Raw genomic sequence first — 17,987 nt, 5'->3', positions numbered from 1 at the left:
CCAATTTATTTGAGCATAAGCTTTTGTGAGCTACAGCTCACTTCATCGGTGTAGCTCACGAAAGCTTATGCTCAAATAAATTGGTTAGTCTCTAAGGTGCCACAAGTACTGCTTTTCTTTTTTTAAACTAATGGACTCCCAACGGTTTGTTGCATGCAGTCAGACAGTGCTGCTATATTTTATATTGGTGCTCCCCAATATAATAATATTTAAAATAATACCACCTAGCTCTTACGTGGCGCTTTTCATCAGTAGATCTCATGATGGAAATGGGCACTTTAAAAAGGAAACAGGAGATGTGTTATATGCTTTTTTCTCCCAAGTACAATTCAAAGATGGCCCTAGCTGCCACCCACCAGTAAGATGAATGAAAATGATAAACCCTAGCCTACAGAGATGTTCTCTTTCTTCGCACTGCTTTGAGTAACACACACGTTATCAAAGAGAAGGCTTTATTCCTACATCCATGCAACTGTAAAATATCCAGCATGAATAATGCAAATGACTTACAATGGCCACCATGTTGTCCCATAAGGCCCTCTGTATTCACCCCACTTTCTTCAAATAGAGGGCATGACTTATTAACTTAACTCTTTCACAGCAATATACTTGGCATTTCAAAGTTGTGCGCTAGATTACAAGTTGGACAGACAACTAGCAGCATGGCAGACAAAACAGACTCTTTTCCCATCTTCATAGGAAGTGGTGTATATTGGAAGGTAGCAATAGCATAAGAAGCTCTAAAAAAAACTCAGCAGGGGAGTGAGGCTGGAAAGAGGAAGAATCCTTGTCTCTGTATTTTCTCCCTTTTATTCAGTACCTTACTGCAAGAACTGAGAATAAGATATCATGATTTTCATGTGCTGCCTGACAACACATATTCCACCCAGTGGCAAGAGAACACAAAGATGGGCCCCAGTGCAGGTTTTTATTGTGGAATTTCTCCCTGAAATTTGAATTATACACCTCAAACATGGCGATTCAACTGTTCAGAACTTCATAACATTTCATTCTCAAAATGTTAAACTGTTTCACATAAGCTACAAGACTATAAAACACTAAAGTTTTCTACTCACATATTTGATCCCCCATAAGAGTCCAGCAGGAGAGTGGAGGTATCAGAGCTAAGATTCCAGACTCTCCAGCCATATATGAACAACTGGGGACCCCCCACCAGCAACTGGGAGGAGGGGTGTTGAGCCAAGACCCCCCCAAAAACACACACACACACATACCCACAGCTCATGGGAAAGAGGTGGAGGGGGTGCAATCCGCAGGCCTGGAGGTGAAGTGTGGGGATTGGGGAGGCTGGGGGTTTGGTGAGGAAGGAGTTGGGAGTTCTGGGAAGGAACCAGAGGGCAGAAGGGTGTAGGGGTTCAGTGTGAGACTGGAGGAATGATATAAGGACAGCGGACTCTGGGGGAAGGGGCAGAAATCTGAAGGCCCCAAAAACAAACAGCCCAGACAGACAGCCCATGAGGGGCAGAGGGTAAAGTGGGGGGCTGGGGGAAGTGGTTGGGGACAGAAGGGGTTGGGGATGTGCGGCTGGCGTGAGAAAACTGGAATTGCACAGCTGTGGGGAAGGGTAAATCGGAGAGGAGCTGGAGGGGGCACACAGGAAGTATGGGAGATGTGGTGTTGTCAGGCTGTGGGGTGGGGATACATCAAGGGGTGGTGCTTATGAGAGAACATGACACCACTCACTCTCTCCTGGCTTCTATCCCACGGGGCTGGCTGGGCTCAGCTTCCCGCTCAGGGCATCACCACCTCCAGGGTTGCCGTGGCACTTGGGTTTGCCCCAGCCCCTCTGAGGGTGGGCAGGCTGGCCAAATCTGTGGAAGTAGTGTTGCATGGGGTCATTCCTCCCACCCCCAAGTGCATGGGGTCACAGTACCACTCAAATTTGGCCAAGTAGTTAGTGAGGCAGCATAGGAAGAAGGGGTATCAATTAGCTAGTAGATCTCAGTGGAACAACTCAAAAATGGCAATCTCTGTAGAGCCATGAAGTTGACATCCTAACTAGCTGAGACTCGTGCCTCAGAACAATTCTCTCCAATTGTTTCTGAAGACCACTTATTAGACAAGATGACCTGGCTGGACTCAAGGTCGCCTTTACATAAGATGCTGTCATCAGGAGGGTTTGGCTGCTCTTTATGATTTAGAAAAGGGTGGGACGGAAGCAGAAAGGATGAGAGGGATCTTGGGGAACAAAGTGTAGCAGCTCTTTTGCTGCCCTTGAGAAATCACTCAGACTGCTGAACAATGCAGTTAATGGTGAAGTCCAAAAGAATTGGGATACACAAAACTGCTGACACTGAATGAGAATCTGGAATGGATTTCCTGAATCTTAATTAGCATGTGGCAAGTTTAACAAATCCAGTAATCCAGCCTCTCATTGCTTTCTCTTGTTGCAGGGGGATCAAGGCAAGGCAAGGCTGCTGAGATTTTTCCTGTTGTCCTTTCAAAACAACACTCCCACAAATCATCTGGTTCATCTCATCTGGCCCTACCAGGGGCCAAGACAAAATGTTTGCATGGTTGAAAGACCTCACACCAAACTCATACTTTTTCATTATGGTGCTTTTGTTCTCAAGAACTCTCTCACTGAAGACCGTGTGTAGCATGTGTTGATGCAGAAGCCCTTCACTCACCTGACTAAAAAGAAAATCACTTAATTACTAGAGTTTTCCTCCACCTCCCCTTTCACTCCCCTATTCTTCCTGCTTGCTTAGTGTCTGCCATGTCTTCTCTTAGTCTGAGCTCCTAAAGATTGCTGTGATTTTTCCTAAGGTTTGTCCTCTCTCTGTTGTAATTCCACACCATGTAATATACTGTGTGTGTTTTTAAAGTATTCCCGTTGGTAATAATCCACAAGGCACTAATGTAGTGGTCCCCAAACCACTGGGGTGTGCCCCCCTAGGGGGTGCAGAGGAATGTTCAGGGGGCCATGCGGCAGGGCACTGGCCAGCCTCAGCGGAGGATGGGAGGAGTGCCACCCAGCCACGGTCTGCCCCCAGCACAGCTCCAGCCCAGCTCTGCCCTCATTCCCTCTCCACCCCCAGGAAAGCTCTGCCTCTAGGCCCACCTCCTCCCTCGTCTCCAGTTCAGCCCCCAGCCCAAGCTCCCCTGCTGAGCCAACCGTGCTGTAATGGAGGAGGGTTGGTGTGGACAGATTCCATTACTGGTTGAGGGGGGGAAGGAGACGGGACAGGAAAAGTTTGGGCACCACTGCACTGACTAAAAGTCCTGCTTGAGGTAATAACAACAGTACTTTGCACTTACATGGCACGTACAAAGCACTGTACAAATATTGACCACATCTAGCTGCATAACCCTAGTGTAGCTAGGTCAGGAGCAACAGGGAACTTTTCTAAAAAAAAATCTCAAGAATATACTCCGGGGCAAGATTGTGGCTGGTCCTATGGGGTTGTGCAAGAGAGGAGAGAGTGCAAAGAACTCTCACTCTGCTCAGTGGACAACCACAATCCCAGGTCCAGGTTCTCCCTTACCTAAGGACCTAATACCAGCTATATCACTGTACACCCTACTGTAGACTGGCAGTGATGGGGCCATCGCTTAGTCTTTCAGCCAGCAGACTGACGGCAGCATGTAGAGGAGCTCACAGTCATTCAGAGATATAATCAAGGCCACTGTTGCATGTACTTTCCCAGTGCCCTCTAAGACAATCTGGCTGTCTCAGATAGAATGGCTCTGTGAGCTGTCTCTGGGGCAGAGTCCCTCTCGTCCCCAATGACTCAGGCTGTGACTTAACCTTTTATATCTATGTTGATACTGTGTACTTCATTGCATCATGATTCAGGAAGAGACGAGGCACCCAATGTCACCTTGAGAATAGAAACCAAGGCAAGAATAGAATCTGATCTGATAGGGATGAAGAAGTATGGATACCGCTCATGCAACAGGCCTCAATGAAGTTTTAGTAAATGTTAACTGACCCATTCCCCCTATCAAATGGGGAATGCCTTTAACAGCTGGTTAGAGTACTTGGAAACTGAAGGTATTTTAGTGGATCCTGAATATTCAGCCAAAACTGGTGTGTTCAAATGCTGATATCACAGATTACCTGCATACAGTATACACGCTGTGTTTTGGGTTCCCTATAGACCAGTGCTGGGCAACCTGTGGCCCATCATGGTAATTCGCTTGCGGGCCCCGAGACAGTGTTTACATTGACAGTTTGTAGGCACAGCTGCCTACACCTCCCAGTGGCCGCGGTTCGCCGTTCCCGGCAGGAAGCAGCACAGGCCACTATGACGTGCGGCGGCCACTGGGAGCTTTGGGAGGCCGTGCCCACGGACGGTCAATGTAAACACTGTCTCGCGGCCCACCAGCGGATTACCTGGATGGGCTGCAGGTTGCCCACCACTGTTATAGACCATGTGTGATGGGATTACACTGTACACACACATACACACACAGGCAATTGGTGTCTTTTAGCAGAATGCTGTGCAACAAGCTAACTGAGGAAAAATCTATTGAAAAAGATGGACACATTTTTTATAAGCGTGCTCTAAAATGGTTTTTAAAATTCCTGTGCATGGGGCATGTTGGATTACTCCATGCTAACATTACTAATGGTACTGGGTATAATTCCATGTAAAATGACTCACTGCTGCCTGGTGTATAAGAAATGTGTTGTTGCTATTTTATGACTGTTTAAAACAGGAAAAAAGGGACAGGATGGTTGGAAAATGAAAAGGATCGCTAAATCTGAGCCAGTTTTTCCAGCTCTGAGAGTGTTAAACACCTACAGCCAAAGAGCTACGGTACCTGTTCTCCAAAGTTGAATAAGTAGCTAAACACAGATTATACAGACAATAAAATATAAAATAAAAATCTCACATGTAAACAAAGAAGGCTCCTGTTGCTATAGACCCTACAGAGCGGTTGGGTCAGCCAACACTTGCATGCATCAAGGGAAAAGTTAAAAAATATGACTTAAATCTGCAGAGCATTTTAATCTTTTCACAGATTTAATCACTTTTAATTCTAAAATTTATCAATTGTGGCAGACCTAAAAGTACTGGTGTAAAAAAGTCTCCTAAAAGTAGTTATTGCTGAGAGCTAGAAATCCAAAACTACTCAAAAGTGACAAGTGATTTTGGATGTCTTGATTTTTAGGTGTACAACTTGAGACACCTTGAATCGACCAGATTTTCAGAGGTCAGGTGCTCAGCACTTTTGCAAAATCAAGGTCCTTTAAGGTGTCTCAAGTTGGGTATCAACACTGGCCACCAAAAAATCACTAGTTAATGAAAAAATCTTGGCAATAACAAATAGCAGTCACATAAATATGAATAAAGCACACATCTCTTTCTTCCCAGTGCATGTAAAGAAGAGAAAATATGTAACATTTGATGCAGTGTTATTCCTATTTTGGTTGTAGAATTCGTATTTAATATCATTTTTCTAAAATTCTGTGAGAGAGTGAAAAGAAAAGAAAAGAAAAGAAAAGAAAAGAAAAGAAAAGAAAAGAAAAGAAAAGAAAAGAAAAGAAAAGAAAAGGGTGAATGTCTGTACTGTAAAATGAAGGGGAAACTATGTAGTTTATCTTTTGTCTATTGTCCTTTGTTGGTGGTGGTGGTGGAAGAGTGAGAAAACTCTGTAGTAACTCTACTTTAACTTGCAATGATATTTCAAATCTAATGACAAAAAAATCTCAGTGACATTTATTTTTCAATATTATGTGCTTCTTTCTTTCTTTCTTTCTTTCTTTCTTTCTTTCTTTCTTTCTTTCTTTCTTCCCCCCCCCCCCCAAAGTTTCAAACACCCTGCACTGGAGGTAAAACAGGGCAATGAACTACATTACAATTACATGAGCACATCAAGTTTTAAGGAACTGACTTCAAGAAGAAGAAAAACAGACATTATAATCAAAACCAAACTTTGTGGCTACTTTGTGGCTGTCCTATTAACAAGGTTATCCAGTTTCTAGACACAGCTGTGGATTTCACCACAAAACAGCTGTGACTCAAAGTCAGGAAAATTCTTTGCTTTTTTATATATGTTGTTTATGTACATATAGATAGACAGATACATATACTTATAGTCGGACCGCAATTTGACAAAGATCATGGGGGACACCCAAAACCTTCATAAAACAGACAGCTGGTTGACTCCTCCAAGGTCAGCCATCTCAGCAGGACTTATTTACATAAAAGCTTGCAGTACAGCTATAAGTCTGTGCATATATATGTTCTGCTGAGCTTGTCAGTTGTGGGGAAGGTGGCTGCTTCTCTAAGTTCTACTCCTGTAGAATACCTAAATTTGTACTGCACATCTTCCATCCAGCAGTTTAGTGATTTAAAAAATAATAAATTGCATTGCATTATGATTGGCAATATTATACTCTGGATGGGTGTGGAGCTGATAAAGTTACATATTTTGTCACACTATCCTCTACTGTTGCATAAAGACCCGAGGGCAACGAAACTGAGGTAGGCAGGATTCAGTGACCCAACAAAGTACAGCTGCCAGCATCTTGGGTGAAACCCTGGCTCCATTAGAGTCAACAGAAACTTTGCCATTAACTTCAGTGGAGCCCAGATTTCCCCCTTCATTTTGAATCTGGGTGTCATCTTTTTACACATTGTTAAGGGATCTTGATACAATTGCAACTGAATACTCTTCCTGTTTTAGGAATGAACTAAGGCAATGGTTCAGAAAAGCATCCCTCTGACAGCTCTGAAGCACATGCTTTAGTGCTGTTGTGAACAGGGATGGACTTAAGCATGTGCTTCAGTGCTTTCCTGAATCAGTGACCTAGTCATTCCGAAGATGCATCTACAGGCTGTACAAATGGCTTAGCTAAATCATAATAATTTAAAACTGGTGAGCAATGTTTTTAACTTCTCAAATGCCTGTTTATGCTTCTTTTCCTAAAGCCAGGGAATGCCCTGGAATTCCTTTTAGGGTTTATTGACCACAGGCTGATTTGGAATTAACCTTACCGAATAGTTTTTCATCCGCATAGATCTCTCTAGATTGGGCAATCCAACTATGACTTTTATTTATCTGAATCAACAATTAAACCATCTTCGTTCAACTTCAACAGTTGTCTAATACAGACAACTTTTATAAGGTTTTTTTTTCATTTTCTTTTTAAAGTTCAGCGCAGATGTTTCTTTCTCTCAGCAAAACCTCCTAAGGATTTCAATGCGTTCTTCAAAGTCTCTAGCCCAAATTAAATGATCAGCCATTAAATTGTTCTGCTGGGTGTTGGGTAAAACGTTGTTGAATCTGGTATGCATAATAGTTGCCCTTCATTCAGGATGAATGTAAAGGTATGTCTACACTATGGAGACTATCGTGGTATAGCTACATCCTCATTGACATAGCTCCACTGAGGTCAAGGGAACTACACTGATTTACATAAGAGGATACTCTGACGCTTCATAATTTGTTTCTCTTAATGCGGTATTCTTGTTCCAGGAATTCTAGAGAAAGTGCAACTAGGCTTTGTAAGACACCAGAAAATTTTTCTAGTATTTTGTCTTAGTTCTCTACCTGTAGTTCAGTGACATTTATAGCAAACACCTTTTAAACTAAAGTCATGGCTAAGCAGGTTTTTAGTCCTAAAACAGGTGGCATACGTGTATTAAATATACAGGAAATCTTATTTGATACTAAATACATGTTTTAATAGTTATTTATCCTTAACACTCATATTTTGTGTTCTGAATATGAAACAAGCTTTGTATTAGATTCCTTAGCTACACTATTATATATTTTTCTTGGAAAAACATTATATTATGCGCTACTACCTAGTTTCAAGGCTATAACTCTGCCAATAACATTTGCCAAATTAGCCAATCTGAAGTGATTTGCTCTGCAGAGACTATAACTACAAAGGGATCTGATATGTATGTATGAACACACATGCGTGCACAAACACACTCACTTTATATCCTTCTTTCCCACCCTTAGTATGCTGCTTGATTTAGAGGCAGAGACCATGTTGTTTGTGTGTGTGTAAAACATCTACCACCTTCCACTCAAAACATGGATAATCCCCAAAAGAATCTAACTGAATCTTATTATTCTGTAAAATATAGATTTCATAAGAAGAGACTACAGATAGAAATCCACTTTAGGATTAGACTCCTTAGGATTAGACTCAACTTCCAACATTACATTAAGATTTGATTTCTGTTCCTATTGTAATTCTCCACTGCCATTTATAATTGTGCTAAGGGGGTATAAAATGCAGCCAGACTGATCAGGTAGTGCTTTACACCCACTTTGCTCAGGTTACATGGTACAAAGCAGTGGAGAAGAAGGCCCCTCATGTTTAAGTGTGTAATGTACACGTACTCCCAACAGGGTGTTTTTCACTGGAATTGTCTCCGGTCTGAAGTTGGCTTAATGGAGTTGCTTGGGTGAAAGTGAATGTCGAAATGGACCCACTGTCCACAAAGTATTTCTCTGCATATTGAGGGAGTTTAAATCCATAAATGAATACTACAAGTGGCTGTTATGGTCTTATTTAAAATAGCACAAAAATACACATGGACCTATGAGACATCTGTTTCTTTTCTGAGCTTCTAGATCTTGAAAATGACTATACTGATTTAAACTAAACCTTTTATTTACAATTACACACTACTAGCCAGAGGCCTTACACTGTGTGAAAAAATTCAGCCCAAAGTGAGTTTTTATGTCTGACTTGTAAAGATCTAAAAATAAAGATGAATAATAATATGGCAAAACACCTTTAAAGCTTGTCGAGTAAACAAAGTCTCTTCCGTGGTGTGTGAGTGTGTCTTTCTACCTATGCAAACAGTAAGGTCTGTGCAACCTCCTGCGTTAAGTGGTTCCTGTAAAGTATCCCCAAACATACTGTGTTCCGTCTGCTCATTTCCAAACATATTCTAGAATTCTGTCCTGCCTTTTACCAGCTCCAGTCAGCACCGTATTTTTGTCAGGTGTGATGATGCACAAAGAATGAGACGTAGAATATAGATAATATTATAATGCCATCAATAGTAGGGCCTTCTCTGGAATTGTGTGTGAAGTACTGGTCACCCCATTTCCAAACGGATATTGTAGAACCACAGGGGTTTCAGAGAAATCCACCAAGAGCGATCAAGGGCCTGGGAAAACTCTCATAAAAGAGATTGAAAATAATCTTTACTTTAGAAAAGAGACAAATAAGGGGAAGTGAGATAAAAGTATATAAAATAATTACATAGAGAAGGTAGACTGGGAACCTCTGTTCTCGGTGTCTCATAACACAGGAGCAAAGAGATATTCAGTAAAATTTTAAGGCTGAAAACTGACAGGAGGAAACACTTTTTTCACTCACTACATAAATAGCCTGTGGATCTCACCACTGCAGGATGTTGTTGAGGCCAAGAACTTAATAGGATTCAAAGAGAGATTGGATGTTTATGTGGATAACATGAATATCCAGTGTTATAATATTTAATGCTAAAATAATTTTAAAAGGGATATAATATCTCATGCTTCATGATGTTCACCCACCTGTAACTGTGAGGGATTTGGGAACTTCACTGAGGACAGATTATCTTCTGAGATGGCGTCACTTTCAGTCCACTTTACTCTCATTTGCATCATCTCTCTCTCGGTCTCCCCTTTCCAGTTGATTTGTGCCCCTCTTTATGTGTGTAGAGGGAAACTGATCTTCAGCATCCAGGTCTTTCCCCATGTGCCGGCCGAAGGAAAACTAATATGTGATCCTATGAGTTTAATCAATTTCCTATAGCAGTTGTTTCTCTCTCTATATATATATATACACACACATATATAATTCTAGTCAGTTTCCCTCTTCTAGTACTTTACACAAGGAGCTTAAATGCAAAGGGAAAATTATTTGGAATCTATTCAGTTGCGCCTTGTAGAAGCACAAGCCCTACCCTCCACTGCTAAAGCTCATGCTCCCTCCTCCCCCAACCCCTTCTCCTACTACTCAAACTTATGCTACAGTTCAGCTTGCCTTTCCCCCACTACTTAAATCTTCTCCAAGGATGTTCAGCTTCACTTCAGCCTAGCAGCAAAGTGATATTAACCAGATCATGCAAACTCTAGCTATAATTAACCAGATCTTGTTAATTTCACTTTTCTGCTCCAATCACATATACAACTGAGAGGCAGAGGAGCAGATCCTGGGAAAAAAGAGCTGCTGTGTTTTCTCAGCTCTTTGCAATCCTTGGAAAAGATCCCAGAGGACTCCTGAACAAACACAAAAATCAATTTTAAGGTGGGTTATGTGGCCAAATTCTGCCCTCAGTTAAACTTGCTAGATGCAGAGTAACTCCATCATAGCCAGTGGAGCTACTCCTGATTGAAGCAAGTGCAACTGAGAGCAGGGTTTGGCCCAGATGCTGAAGAATGACTTGGCAAAAATGGTACCACAAGAATGGCCATACTTGATCAGACCAATGGTCCCTCTAGCCCAGTATCCTTTCTTCTGACAGTGGCCGGTACCAGATGCTTCAGAGGGAGTGAACACAACAGGGCAATTTTTTGAGTGATCCATCCTCTGGAACACAGACCTAGCTTCTAGCAGAGGTTTAGCGTCACCCAGAATATGGCGTTGCATACCTGACCATCTTGACTAATAACCACTGATGGACCTATCCTCCATGAACTTATCTAATTCTTTTTTTAACTTTTGGCCTTCACAACATCCCTTGGCAATGAGTTAAACAGGCCTAAACTGCCTATGAATTTTATTTGATGACCCTTAAGGATGCTATGGGCTCTGTGCTAACAGTGATTTCTGGATGCCAAAAAAGCAATGTTCTAACCTCTTAGGTTTATTAAATACCCCATAACCTTTTGCAAAAGAGTAGAGTTGGCGACATTAATGCCATGGGAAGTGACTACCACCTCCAAGCCCGTCCTACTAGGACACACTGCCTCTCAGCAAGAAGTGTTACAGCAGTTCAACATCTAATCATTGTTCAAGTAGTAGATATTACATATAAGTGCATCCCGACAAACTATTTATATATAGTAGGGGTACTGCATTGCACGACTGAGGAAGGTAACCAAATGAGTAAATGCCAAATAAAGGATTACCCTAATTGGATGTTGTTTCATTTGGCTCCTTTGTGCCAAATGCAGAATGCATACTTCTTCCCAGCTGCAATGTAAAACAGGTGTTTTCAAATTTACAAAGTAGCAGTTCTAGCTAGTGAGCTAACGGAGAATCTCCATTAGCTGTCAACAATAGCAATAGTAACATCTTCTTTCAAATTTGCAGCTAGTAGACAGGACAGATTATTTCATTGCCAGCTGACAATGACAAGCCAAGCCATAACCTATGCTTATTGTGCTAAAATATTATTTCTTTTTCATATTGCAGTAGCATCTAGTATCCCCATAATACGGACTTCACTGGGCTAGGCACTGCACAAACACAGACCAAAAAGATGAGGCTTGTTTCACTGTTATTTCATCCCCAACCTCCCATTCCCCTTTCCCCCCCCAGTTTGTTTCATCTACGTGTTGTAACCCACAATGTAAGCGCTTCAGGGCAGCATGTGTACTTTTAAATGTTTGCGCAGTGTCGAGCACAATTAAATTATGTTCACAACCTCCCCACCCCCCAACCCCATGAGATGAGGGGGTGATATTATCTTCCTTTCATATGTGTAAAATGGAGGCAGAGAGATTAAGGTCAAAACTGTCCACTGATTTTGTGTGCCCAATTTCAAACACTTGTGCCTGATATTTCAGAGTACTTAGCATTATCAAGCAGTTTCTATGTTTGAAGCACAGCTCCCACTGAGTTCTGCTGAAGCTGACAGTCGCTCAGCACTTCTGGAAACCAGGCCCCAGGGTCTCAAGTCAGGCACCCAGAAAATGAGGACCACACAGTTAACGGCCACCTGTGAAAAGTCTGCTTTAAGTGAGCTGCCCAGCATCACACAGGAGCTCTGTGGCATAGACACAGATAGAATCCAACTATCCAGAGCAGAATTAAACTGCCTTAACCATGAAGCCATCATTTCTATTACTGCAGTCCCTTGCCTCATTCACTGCACACCTTCCAGCTTCTGTAACAAATCAGGCAGGGGCCGTTCAGACAACAGTCTCCTTCACTTCACAACCCTGACTCATCCTCTGAATAGGTCTATCCTGTGCACTGAATGAGGCAGGGGTCCTGTGGAAAAAACAGCATGTGATCCTGTAATTAAAGACTTGTATCGTAAACACAAAGGGAGACTTAATTCTGGCATTTGCTAATTTTGAGTGTTTTATTTTGCAACCTTAATGTTCTATTAATGTTGATTTTTTAAATGTAATTTCTTAGGTATTTTAAAGCGCAAACTACTTTTTTGTCCCAATGTGCTCCCTTCAACACTGCCCCCCACCTCCAAGTCTGGCTCTTGTCCTCTTGCATTCAAGTCAGGCTTCTTCCTTCTCCAAGATGCCTGGGAACCTGCAGAGTGAATACTGAGAGCAATGGAGAGACAAGGTTCTTGCTACAAGTGATGCCCAGCACCACAGCAGTCCACAGAAGCATTTACAGGGGAAATACCTGATAAACCTCTATGTCCCTAGGCTGCATCATACTCAATACAGATGGAACCTCTGCAGAATTAAGCAGCTAAACTCGAACAAGTCTCCACTGAGCATATATGGACTGAGAGTTTTAAAGGGCTTATAACTTGGCTAAATTTGGTCAGATTGTCTCAGGAACAGCAAAAGGCACATCCCTGGCATGGGGGCAACCACCCAGGCAAATTTCAAGTACTTGTTCTAAAGCATGGAGGTGCTAGACCTGCTCAGCTCTAGGAAATGGCTGGATTTTTGCTGACACTTTTTCAGAAAAATGTAGCCTGATGCAGACAACCAGCATGAAAAGTTTGGCAAAGTTATAAGCAACTGACAACAGGGTCTTATCATGAGAACCTTTGGCCAACCGTCACTAACGGTGGCACCACCACCTTTGCTTATAATGATAACGTGTCTTCAACCCTGAACTACAAAACCCTTATTGCAACTCTGAACTACAACTACAGGACTCCTGAACTACTGCAATCCTGAACTACGAAATGTACTTAATACAACACACTGTGACTACAGATAATCTATTCAACACAAATTGGACACATGTTGCTATTGTGACAAAGTTCCTGCTCTACCTTGGTGGGTCTTGCGCTTATTGGCGGATTTGCTCACCTTGGAGCTTCACGGCAGCCCTCAGCTTGGCCGTTTTTCTGAATTCACAGTCCAGGTCAACTCCTCCTGTGTCTGACCAGGAGTTGGGGAGGATTTGGGGGGAACCCGGGCCCGCCCTCTACTCCGCGTTCCAGCCCAGGGCCCTGTGGAATGCAGCTGTCTAGAGTGCCTCCTGGAACAGCTGTGTGACAGCTACAACTCCCTGGGCTACTTCCCCATGGCCTCCTCCCAACACCTTCTTTAGCCTCATCATAGGACCTTCCTCCTGGTGTCTGATAATGCTTGTACTCCTCAGTCCTCCAACAGTCCGCATTCTCACTCTCAACTCCTACTGCTGCTTGCTCCCAGCTCCTCACACGCACACCACAAACTGAAATGAGCTCCTTTTTAAAACCCAGGTGCCCTGATTAGCCTGCCTTAATTGATTCTAGCAGCTTCTTGATTGGCTGCAGGTGGTCTAATCAGCCTGTCTTAATTGTCTCCAGAAGGTTCCTGATTGTTCTGGAACCTTCCCTGTTACCTTACCCAGGGAAAAGGGACCTACTTAGCCTGGGGCTAATATATCTGCCTTCTATTACTCTCCTGTAGCCATCTGGCCGACCCTGTCACACTATGTATTTAGGTTTAACAATTTTGTAGACACATTCACATGGGAAAAGGTAAGGGGTGTTATCTATTGTTTAAAACATGGTTTTGAAAGTGCTAAACACACAGTTAAGATGCAATGTCAGAAAAAGTTCTTGAAATGTGCTGGGTAACCCTTTAAAGGATCTCAAGATCTGTTCCCTCTCTTCTTCCTCGATTCCAGTGGAAAGGCTGTAACAATATGTTTTCCACTTCTGACATTGAACATTTATAGTCTTATCAAAAAAGAAAGAATGATTAAATGGTGCAAAATTTTCCATTACACATGCTGAGAAAATATGAATACAACATTCTGAAAACCTTAAAAGTGCATAGGCTCAATCTTGCAAACATTATTCTCTTCAGTAATGCTAACTCACATGAATAGACCTATTGGGCCTAATCCTTAGGACTTTACTCAGTTTTTGATCAGCACTTATTCAAATTCCTCAGCTGCCTTGAAAAAAACTACTCATATGAATAAGCATTTGTGCGAGTGCCTCTTGTGTTTGCGATCCTATATGTCAAAAACAGCTTGACCAAATATTTTCAAACTTGCGGAGAAGTTTACCCCAAGGAAGAGACTAACTATGCCAAGTTTCTCCATAGAATTTCTTCCCCAAAGTTATATGCAGTGAAGAAGGAGGTTCATAAGAACCTAAGAATGGCCTCACTGGGTCAGACCAATGGGCCATCTAGCCCAAAATCCTGTCTTCTGACAATGGCCAATGCCAGGTGCTTCAGAGGGAATGAACATTACAGAGAAGTTACTGGGTGATTCATTCCCTGTTGTCCAGTCCCACCTTCTGGTTCATACTGGAAGTGTCATTCCCTCCTAACAGTGGGAATAGTATGCCTCTACAGTACATATATTTAACAGATGTGGCCAAAAATCACTGCCAGCTACTGATAAAAGTCATATTTCACAGCTACAGTACTTGGAAATTGGAACTATGCTTAGATGGATTGCAGAGCTGTATTTCAGAATTATGACATCATACCTGTAAAACACTATATAGCTATTCAAGTACAGAAGAGCTTTGAAATATGACTATTTAAAAAGAGGTGTTAAAAACAACAGCACTTTTGCTTATACTAAGTATTTACAATAGTGTCACTTTAAATGTCTGCCAGAGCCATGTTTTCTAAACACCACTTGCACTCCCCATCTTCTCCAGCAACGTAAAGCCCCATCGCCAGTTTTTGAAGTTTTAAGTGTGTCTTTCTTGTTGGAAAAGCAGGTTTGCACGTTGCCAAAAACTGACCTTTTAACTCTCAAGAAATTGCTATGGGGACTTGCTCTTTTCTCCAGCTGCAAATTGAAGGTGGAGGCTGCCTTTAAGCAAGGAATCAGAACAAGTCTTTGTTCGAGTGCCATAAATGCAAAATCAGTATTTTCTGAGACTTTTGAGATTTTTTTGGAATGCTGCAGGAACTTTTTCAGTTAAAATGTAGTAATGTCACAAACACTTTAAGGTCTCTGCATTTGTTTCTTCTTTGTTCTGCCTTCTCCCCTCATTACTGACACCTTTTTTTAGTTCCTTGATCTCCTTTTATTTTGTTCCGCTTTTCCTCTCTTGTTTTTCTCCTTCTGTCCCGTTTGCTTCCTTTCCCCCTTCATCCTCCCCTGCAAATTCTCTTCACCTCTCCACTCTACTCTTCTTCTCTCAATCCCATGGTTCCACCATTCTTCTCTTGCTGATTTGTTGCATGTGCAAATGAAGCAGCAAAGTGGAATTCACAAGTTCTATAGTGAATAGCTCCTCTACTTTGTCCCATGGGCAAATAGTGAAGGAAAATGTCCCAGGGAATAGAACGGAGGTTCCTTGTCATGCCTGGATAGAGACATTGTCTGCCATACTCTTGCATGTGTGTTGGGAGCTGCTTACCTTATTTTAAGGTATGGTGTCCTTTTATCTGAAAACGGGCTACTAACCATAAGAAATATTTCTTAGGTGAAAAGGAAGATGCAAGTTATCTAGCCTTAGAGAGCCTTACTTTTAAATACACACAGTAGGAAAGCTATTAGACAACTATCTAGAGCAGGGGGTGGCCAACCTGTGGCTCCGGAGCCACATGCGGCTCTTCAGAAGTTAATATGCGGCTCCTTATATTGGCACCGACTCCGGGGCTGGGGCTACAGGCGCCAACTTTCCAATGGGCCGGGGGGTGCTCACTGGTCAATCCCTGGCTCAGCCACAGGCCCTGCCCCCACTCCGCCCCTTCCCGCCCCCTCCCCTGAGCCTGCCGTGCCCTCGCTCCTCCCCCTCCCCCCCCAGAGCCTCCTGCACGCCACGGAACAGCTGATCAGGAGGTGCGGGGAGGGAGGGAGAGGCACTGATCGGCAGGGAGAGTGGGAGGCGCTGGGAGCGGGGTGGGGGAGCTGATGGGGGGCTGCTGACCTATTACTGTGGCTCTTTGGCAATGTACATTGGTAAATTCTGGCTCCTTCTCAGGCTCAGGTTGGCCACCCCTGATCTAGAGGGTTTAATGATAGTATCAGAAAGCACTTGAGCTTCACATTTTTGAACACAGTACCACTGGGACACTTTGCTGTCTGTTGTGTTTATGGGCAGGATTTTCAAAATCATTTAAATGACTTAGTTGCACAAGTGCCAATCCCATCCTATGTCTTTATATCTGAATATTAACCTGTGTGTGTGTGTGTATTTATACACCATTATTGCCCTTTATATTGAAAGTTACCTCTAGTGGATAATAAAATGGCTCAAAGTTCTCTATTAGTTACTTTTCCAAGCAAGAAAGAAATACTTGGCGCTATAAATTTTGCTCCAGTCAAAAAGACAGATGGTACAGACACACAGAAATATATATACATATAAAGAGAAACACACATGTGTATATCTGCATCCATGCAGATTTATGGTGTAAGATCGATAATACAGCATTATACACAAAAAATGCTGTAACAAAAAATTAATCAATACTTTGCAGAGTTTTTACCTTATTGCACTTGCAGATAAGTGGCCATAGGAACCACTAGCTGAAGAACTGCTACGAGAATTATTGAGAATTGTGACCAAGGAGTTTGGAGATGTCCGTATCATGGTCTGAAGGTCAAAGCTATGATCAGACAGGGGCGATATGGACAGCGTACGCTTTCGGCTTGGTCTAGTTGACAGCCTTGGACTCGGAAACCTGGCACCTGTTATGTAAACAAAAATAATTATCTACCAAAGTACGCTACCCCATTTATTTATGACTCCTGGCGATGGGTATAAAGAGTCACAACATGCTGTGACAAGCCCACTCTTTCCACTTGTGATCTACTGGCTACAATTGAGGAAAATTAGGAAGAAAAATTTATCTTCCTATGGCTTACCTCAGGGGAGCTCTGTTTATTAATGTGCAAGCAAAATGATAAATTGCTAAACAAAAGGGAAAGACTTTTATATGTTATCCCTCTCATTTCTGGTGATTTATGAATCTGATGGCTGCTTAGACATTCACATCATTAATTCAAGCCCAAGCGATGAGACAGTGGCTCACATCGGCGCTCCCTGAAACCCCTGCTACTTCAATGCAAAGAGCCAAAAATAAACTTCTAAAATACAAAATAAAGATTAAGATGCAGCTTTCCCTTTGCTGATCATAATTCCTCCTGGCCAATGCTAGCTGCAAAAATAAAACAGATGAATAAAATAATGCCATAAAACAAAATGCTCTATCAACAGAAGTCATCAATTCGACAGTCACAGCATTAGGCTTTTATTTCAATTTTTTCAAGTAACTAAGAAGATTTGTGGGGGTGGATGAATCCATTTTTTCAAAACTATAGTTTAAGCTTTTCAGAGCAGTGCAGGGGATTCGATCCCACATCTTCCATTAAAATGAACAGAACATGTATGGCTAAATTCTCTGTGCGGCTTTGAAAACTTCCACTATTGGGCCGGTACTCCTCCTGACCTGTAATCACAATTCTATCGTGCTAATGGGAGATATATCACTTTCAACTTCATCCTAATATTGATTTATGTAATCCTCGATTTCACTGTAAGCAAAGTTCTAGAGCCAATTATTTGTATTAAAAATAATACCACCTGCACTTCTTATTTCAGTCAAATAAACTGGTAATATTGGAGCATGCCATGTAATTTTGATGTCCAGGGCCACAAACTCTTGGTTCAATTCCTATTTTTCTAACTGGATGGCTTGCAGCTCTGTGTAAC

General features: G+C 42.3%; 1 protein-coding gene across 8 annotated transcripts in view; it reads right to left on the bottom strand.

Moving 5' to 3' along the window:
• GLI3 (GLI family zinc finger 3) overlaps positions 1-17,987 on the bottom strand; it is a 247,000-nt gene that overhangs the window by 52,637 nt on the left and 176,376 nt on the right. For all 8 annotated transcript variants that reach the window (XM_084620886.1, XM_084620885.1, XM_084620884.1 and 5 more), the window contains one exon: positions 16,762-16,963. In XM_084620886.1, the coding sequence (XP_084477012.1) occupies positions 16,762-16,963 (202 nt within the window). The remainder of the gene's footprint in view (positions 1-16,761; positions 16,964-17,987) is intronic.

This window comes from Lepidochelys olivacea (genome assembly GCF_965140295.1).
Source record: "Lepidochelys olivacea isolate rLepOli2 genome assembly, chromosome: 2".
In the NCBI taxonomy this organism is placed as follows: Eukaryota; Metazoa; Chordata; order Testudines; family Cheloniidae; genus Lepidochelys; species Lepidochelys olivacea.
This window is presented reverse-complemented; position numbering and strand designations above follow the sequence as displayed.